Source organism: Hyaloscypha bicolor (assembly GCF_002865645.1).
Source record: "Hyaloscypha bicolor E unplaced genomic scaffold K444scaffold_47, whole genome shotgun sequence".
Taxonomy (NCBI): Eukaryota; Fungi; Ascomycota; class Leotiomycetes; order Helotiales; family Hyaloscyphaceae; genus Hyaloscypha; species Hyaloscypha bicolor.
Genome location: NW_020194549.1, coordinates 374,066 through 381,548, shown reverse-complemented (window position 1 = coordinate 381,548; position 7,483 = coordinate 374,066). Strand labels below are relative to the sequence as shown.

The 7,483-nt window shown below is 52.2% G+C and overlaps 2 protein-coding genes across 2 annotated transcripts; both read right to left on the bottom strand.

The window, feature by feature from the left end:
- Nucleotides 1-796: 796 nt before the first annotated feature.
- K444DRAFT_521942 (uncharacterized protein) lies at nucleotides 797-2,893 on the bottom strand (the record flags this gene model as incomplete). Its single annotated transcript, XM_024874164.1, has 1 exon — nucleotides 797-2,893. One exon carries the CDS (start codon nucleotides 2,891-2,893, stop codon nucleotides 797-799), a length of 2,097 nt encoding a protein of 698 aa, XP_024740849.1.
- A 2,429-nt stretch (nucleotides 2,894-5,322) lies between these two features.
- On the bottom strand, nucleotides 5,323-5,945 carry K444DRAFT_626424 (uncharacterized protein; the record flags this gene model as incomplete). Its single annotated transcript, XM_024882647.1, has 2 exons — nucleotides 5,323-5,766; nucleotides 5,856-5,945. The coding sequence occupies 2 exons, from the start codon at nucleotides 5,943-5,945 to the stop codon at nucleotides 5,323-5,325; spliced, it is 534 nt and encodes a 177-aa protein (XP_024740848.1).
- Between the last annotated feature and the right edge of the window lie 1,538 nt (nucleotides 5,946-7,483).

Below are 7,483 nucleotides of genomic sequence, written 5' to 3'. Positions count from 1 at the left end.
CGATTCAGAAACTGCAATACCACGCTTGCCCCTGTCAATTTGGCGCCCCAACCTCAACATTACCTCAACTTCTCATCAGACTTGACGTTCTTCGTCTGGAACTGCCTCAGCCCGCTTGTTAGAGTAGTGTGCAGAGGCTACCGCACCGCTCCGGAGTGACTTCCATTGCCAAGGCGGAGCTTATTTCTCAACATCAAGGTTTAGAATTCAGGGGAATGGGGCCTTGCCATGCTTTGCCTTGCCTTGCATGACAAGGAGTGTCCCGTTGCCCGGGCAGATGCCGAGAGATCTTGCATATCATTTTGCATTTAAATTTCCTAGACTGTACCATACCCTAACGAGATCCTCCTAACGTGGAAGAAGGGATGAACATGCCTGAAAAGCTTAATTGCTTTGTGGAAAGGGGAAAGACAAGGAATACAGTTGCACTAACACAACCAGCGATGAGTTAAATGACATTTGCCATTATTACAGTACAGCACCAGCCGATCTGGGCACCTGGTTCTGGTTCTGACTGTTGTGAGAACGATATACCACTGTATGTCTACTATCTAAGCGCCAACGCCAGGAATGGTTCGTATACGTGTCTGTTGTTCAACCATGCGAGTGTGGGCCCACTCAATCCAAGACCGGGGCCGAACCGTGATATCCTCCCCTTCCCCTTCTCACAAATGCTTGACTTTTCCCCAATACTACATTATACAAATGCGCATCCCGTTCCTGTTCAGCCGAAGATATACAACCCCCAAGTTTTGTGTAGCCAGGCACCCGGGCTAGAATGTATGGCTCTCCTCGCTCAAATGATATTCGTGATGCTCATCCGCTCGTTGCCTCTATTCCGATCTTGATTTTGGTTCCTCTCGAAACCCATGCCCCCTCCGCTTGAACCAGATCCGTAGCTAGCGTGCACAGGTTGTACGTAACCGCCTTGTTCCCGTGCCAGGACGCCAACCAAGTACTCCACTCGCTCCCAACCTCCCCAGTCTCGAGCCTCCACATCCGTAAGGACGTTCGTGCCCTCCTCCCTCCCACCGCCTAGTAGCGTCGGGCTTGCGCCTATCTTTGCGGCTCCGCTGCTCCCCACTATATTCATGCCTGTCTCGCTGCCTGTCCAAATCCAACTGTTTTCTGGACTGGCTTGTAGGTCCCCGGAGACGTATGCCATCAATTCCTCATCCATTTCCCGCTCCCTGCGATACCCTTTGCTTCCAACCAATCCTCCCGCCCGTCGTTTCTCAATCAATACTCCTAGAAAGAATGCCACATTTCGACCGCATGCCACATTGACGTCCCGAAGAGTAGCGATGCTCGCAGAAGCGCGGATGCAAGTGAGTGCAGCGTCGAAATGGCCACCGAATAGCAGGAATAGAGTGCATCTCCAGATGTGCGTACATGTCATAGCATTCGCGGTAGGACCAAATGGAGGTGTTGATGGATTCGAGGGAGTCGATGATGCCATTGCTCTTGCAACCAAATTCGCCGAGTCAAGTGCTGCTCGAATACACTGCTCCATTGCATTTCCCCTGACTTCCGGTGGACAAGACGTAGTGAGATTGTGACGGTGAAGTATGAGGCGAGCGTTCATGAGATGGCATACGGGAGCTAGTATGCGAGGATCTAGAGGCTCGTGTGCGGTAAGTTGGCAAGATGGAGGAAATGCTGCCATGCAAGAGCTGAAGTGTGTGTCGAAGGTCTGAAGGGTTGAAGGTGAGATCATGAGTGATTTCAATGTCTTGATGAGCTGGGAAACAGAGCGGACAACGTGTATAATAGGCAAGATAAAGTTGGTTAGCGGAGAAACGCCACTAGGGACCATCATCCCCGCATCGTGAATATAGTGGTCATCGATGGCCGCTGGGAGACTAACATCGCAATCAGCGTCTTCGATTAGTAGGGGCCGTCCAAGTTCAAGAGACATATGCCGGTCCCAAACGTAGATTCCCCACCATACTCTGCGCCGCATTTCTCCTTCAATCATGGGCCATGGTCCTGTCTCACAATGTAGACCAATATCTTGGGCTATTCGAACCGCGGAGGCAAGCCACGTCCACGCCGCTGATTTCAGGTTCATCTCCGTAAGAAAAACGCTGGTCAAGATTGCTGCTCTTGCGTGATCAATGACAAATTCATCATTCCACATGTCTATGAGCACCCGGGACGTTTCGATATATTCCTTGCCTTTATTTGGCCTGTGAATACTGGGTTCCGTACTGAACAGAACGCCAACTGCCAAGACAGAAAAGAAGAGGGAGCTCCATACTGGAGGAACACCATGTAGACTTCCCGCTTTGTAGACAGCTTCGTACTCCCCCTCGAACGTGGGCCAGTGCAGAATAGGTATTATCATATGCACTGAAGCGTAGTAGGAGCCAAGAAGATGGTCGGCCATGTGTTTCGGGGGAAGATCCGGACGAGGAGGATTGAAATGTGCTTGCGACCCTATTTGCCGGTACGGTGCAGGCGGTTTGAAGATACCCCGGCCGAAGTTTCGGATATTCGACCGTACCCGTGAGAGTTCCTGGGGAGGGGGCGGTCTCTGCCTCCTCTTGGGATGTGAACCAATTTCTGGTAGTTGTATCTGCATTTGCTGAGGCCCCTCACTATCGATATCCATCTGGCCCTCTCGACCATTTAGCATCGACCGTAGCTGTGAATTCTCCCGTTTGATCTGTGTAATCTGCTTCTCCAAATCCTGTACTTGCTTGATAGATGACATCCGCCGGTTGGTCTCTTTTGTAAATTGACACTTGACATTGCGGCTCGAGCATTCTGAGCAGCTGGTTGTTTCTGTTGCATCGCACTTGACTTTCCGCTCTCTGCAGGCATCGCAGCTCGGATCTTTCCTCCGTTGTCGGTAAGCCCTTTTCTGTGCCGACATATTGGCAGACGACATTTGCCCTCCCGAAGCGCCTGGAGTTCCGCTTGAGGATGTGGACGCCATTGACTCCATCCCCGGAGGTCCAGGAGACGTTGCCGCTGATCCGTAAGTGTTTTGAAATGACGTATGGCCTGGAAGACCGGATGGCATGTTGATATGCTGAGGATGTTGTGCATTCATTGGCCGTGGAGAGGCTCCCATAAGCCCTCCTTCATACGGCCCTGGACGCGGTGAGGTGGCGGACGAGACCGAAGAAGAATCATAAGATGTTGTCGAAGGTATTGGAGACCTCGAGTATGTATTATGTGTTGACCCAGCCATGGTAAAGTCCGGAAGTCGGTTGTTTTATCCAAAATGGAACTAACGGGGTGTATGTGGTCTGAGATAGAGAGAGAAGCGAGACAGGTAATAGCTGAAGAAGTTCAAAGCTCCAGCCTCATTGCAACAATTTTTACACGTGTGCTGGGAAGAGTTGGAGAATGCAATCGAAGTGATCCACGAACGTTCGATGCGGGTGTTTTGTTGGGAGCAGGTGAGGTGGTGTGTGATAACCCGGAAGGATCCAAGGATTGTGTTAGTCAGAAGTAGACTTTTTCTCCGTGAGCAATTCTATGGTATCTCTGATCTGGTAGATCCGTGACACGCCGCCGGGCTGCAGTTTGGTGCAACCTTAGGGCTGCTTAGTTCCGATGCAAGTGTGTTGCGTGGAGGGCTGGATCGCAGGTTCCCCACTCCACACCACTCCCAGAAGTCCGCAAAGGTACCAAATGTCGGCAGCTGGTCCGTACCGTATTGGAGTTGAATCTGTGACAGGGTATTGATCAGCTACGTACGTTCAGAGAGGCGGTCGTCGGCTGAGGGGCCTATACCGGGCGACACAGATAGTGATTGGTGCGGTAAAGATCTATTGGGAAAGAAAATTGCCGACAGAGAGGGCAAAGATGGGGCCAGATATGGGTAGAAATTTAAGTGAGGAAGGGCCTGAAGTGGTGTGGGCTGAAGTAGGAAGGGGGAGGGGGGCGGCCAGGAGCCCCAGCATTGGTCTTCCGCTCTAAGGCTGATTGGGAAATCTGGAGTAATCCAGTGCCAAGTAAGCCAGGCTTGCCAGCACTTGAACCAAAGGCAGAGGGCAGAGAAGCGCAAAATATTTATGAGCAGCCCTGACCAGCTTACCCTCCCTGCTTCCCGGATAACCTTGTTCTGAATACGCAAAAGGCCATGGCAAAGCCGGACCCTTGCGCTGGACTTCCACGACACCCACAACCATTAGCAAGGGATAGGAGGGCACGTCACAGCCAGTGAGGTAAGCCCTTGGGAGAGGGGGGAGGAAGTGGCACCCTCGCCCGATTTCGTTTCTCCGGACCTTCCTGGGAATTCCTTTTCGAACACCAGCGGCACACATGCCCTTTCGTGCCCTACTCTTGATTGCCGGGTCGGAAAGGAAGGAGGAATTCTGTCATACACCGGGACATGATGTGCATTGCGGACAAGCAGGCTGCTCGGTACTGACGAGCCGCCGCCAATGATTCTGGAAAGGAGGGATCGCTCACTCAGATAGATTAAAAACACATACCAGGGAGTTTGTTTGATGGGAGATACACACACTCCCACTGGCCGCTGTTGATCCAGCCTGCAGACTTTTCGGCAGGTGACGTACACTGGCGTCCTGCAGCGTTCACTGCATATGTAGGTCTGGATTGCTGTCTGCTTCCGGCACAGGCTGCCGAATAGCTCGGCCCGTTGAGAGGAACTTCAACGGCCCGGCTGAGGTGGGTTCGACTCGAGGATAGTCTCACAAGGACGACTTGTGAAAAGCCAGTGAGTTGCGAGATGGTGACCGTGGATTCTGGAGAAAGATACTTCGCCGTCCTCGAAGTGAAGTTTTCTGGTATTGTCTCGTCTGCACCTCAGAATATGCAGAGGCACGTGTAGAAGTGTGTGTGGAACTCGTCAGTTTCCTCCACAGCATGTGGGTATAGAACTATATTTGAACGATAATACAGCTGGCCAGCTAGGCTTGACCCAGAGCGGAAGTAATAGCTCCCACGAGGGGGTTTAAATGGCGTTGCCGCTTCTGATCCTGGCTTGCGGAGGAGGTCGCGCTGGTTAAGAGGTGGTACCTGCAACCCTTGCCCCAGCACGTCTTTGCAGTGGTCGCAGCTTGAAGCGATGTCACCAGGGGAGTTCAGAGGATGTCTCGAGGCCCATGTCCCGAACAAGATCAGCAGTGGCAGGCGGCCGAGGACGCATGACAATGTATGCAAGGCTGTGGTGGAGCACGCTCTTTGGCGGAACCCTGGCGCTGGGCTGCTGGCGGAGTGGCAGACCAGACCAGACAGAGTGTGCTATTATTGACCGGGACAAGGACCAGCTGGGATGAGTTTGAGCCTTTTGAGGGCTCGCTGTCTCATCCGATTCTACGCCATGCAGTCCATGAACTGCATTTAGTCTTTTCTGGGTGAAGGGTCGGTCCATGAGGGGCCGCAACAGCCACCAGCCCAATGAGGAAGTCGATGCACCTCCTCTGGCGTTTCATCTTGTTCGATTTGTGCGTCTTCTTTTTGCTTTTTGCCTCCAGCGACGATCCGGAAGGGCAGCGCCGCAGCGCTGGATCGCTGGGACGGTTGGGCTGGCCACTGGAGCAAGGGAGACGGTGGAGAGGGGCCACTACTGGCGAGTGCAGTAGACGTATTCAGAGACTCGGTGCGGAGTGATGTACAGTCCGTCCTGTGCCCTTTTACACTTTTGGGGACCTCGTCACTCGTCACTCGTCGCCGCAGACGGCATCTGGGCTTGTTTCGCAACCAGCCCTGAAGACGTGCTAGTAACTCCTGGCATGTTCCGACGGGATGAGCAGCGGCGGGCTGCACATGTGGGGTGGACGCGGGCTGTGGACGGAAAGTTTAGTTTATCATGCGTGGAGGATTCGTGCCGAATGGCCAAGGGAGAGCAGGAAAGATCCGACAAGGAAGCTAACCGCTTGAACCTTTGCTGGTGCTTGCCCCGGACGATTCGGGAATTCCCTAGCTACGTCCGGCCCAGCATCTCCCTTGGCCAGCGAAAGCATTTGGGCATGTGCGCGCTGGCACCGTTAGAGACGCGGAAAAGGGGTTTACTGTAGGAAGCCTGCAGTCGCATCCAGAACTCTCCCACTAGCAGCCCGCCCATCCGACTGCCGCGAGCCAGTAATAAGGTGCCCTTGGCGGTTTCTCAACGTCCTGAGGTGAAACCTAAAACAAAGTCATTGTACTGTACTACCAGCGTCATTGCAATAAGGTATACTGTGGTTCTGATAGGATAAGTAAGGAATACTGTATTTAATCTTAATTGATGAAGGGCCGAGATGAACCATCTCGTGCTGTCTTATTGCTCCCAATAATCATTAAGAGAAACAAGGAACCGAGGTGCCAGTGTCCAGCAGCAAACTTCGGCCTGAAGCCCGAACACCAACGCGCGGCACACCCTTCCTCAAGAGGTCTGGCGGGGCATTTTGGTCTGAAGTAAAAAAATCTGGGGACGACGCGAAGCCTGCTTACCATTCCAACGATAGCACGTCAGCTAGAAGGATTAAGTTTCCAGTCTAATTGCCGGTTCATTCTTACGACCTTTTAAAAGCATATCCGCCTCGATATGGAGACTCACAACCTGGACGTTCCCTTCAGTCTCGGATGAACCCCTACCGGCAAGCTCCCCCAGATGGCGGCAAATGGCGCATTTGTATCCTGGGAGGAAACGGCGATCTGACTGAAACCAAACAAAAAGAATCAGAGAAAACCGTCACGATAGTCCTGGTTCAGAGTCTATAATACTGTGTTGTGTTTTTATGTCATAATGAATCATTGCTGATTTTACCTTTAACCTTCTAGAAGCGACAACCGCATAAGTGGGCATTCGCAAAGTGAACCCCAGACCCGAACTCTGATGTCAAGGAATGTATCAAGATCGGCAAGCTTCCAGATCTTCAAAGACCTGTTCCATGCCATGTCAAGGTCCTACCGCGGATAAGCCATGCATGTGTTTTGATCGATCTAGTGACCCGAGAAAGTCGAGGACCCTCGCATGGTAAGATGCATCCGCATCAGATAAACTTTTGCTGGGCTCGCCACCTGGACTTGAAAGGGACACCTTAATCTGAACACCCCACCTGAGAACGCCACTCGAGTGAATGGGGCACGAGAAACATGGTCTCGTGCTGATCGTGGACTTGTTTTGTACAGTATGTGATGCATCGATATCGCTGATGGGATTTTTTTTTTGCTTTTGGCCTATGTCCCAAGTTCCTGGGATGGATCTCTTCAACAGGACCCTGGCAGCGTGAGACATGCCGCCTGAGCGGTTCCGCGTGGCGCAAAGTAACTTGATGGGCAGGGTTTGTCCTCTGCACAGAAGTTATTACCGAAGGACCCGCTGGCTCGCCAAAGGAATTTGCTGCTGATCTCTCAAAGGAAACGGCTACTATGGTACTCGGGGTAATATGTCCTGCCAAGACTTCTAGAGGGTTCTTCGACAACCAGGGAAAATGTCCAATAAGATTTCCAGATTTCGTGAATTATTACCTGCTTAAGTTAGGCGGCTCTGTGAAGACTTTGGACGTATTTCCCTGGA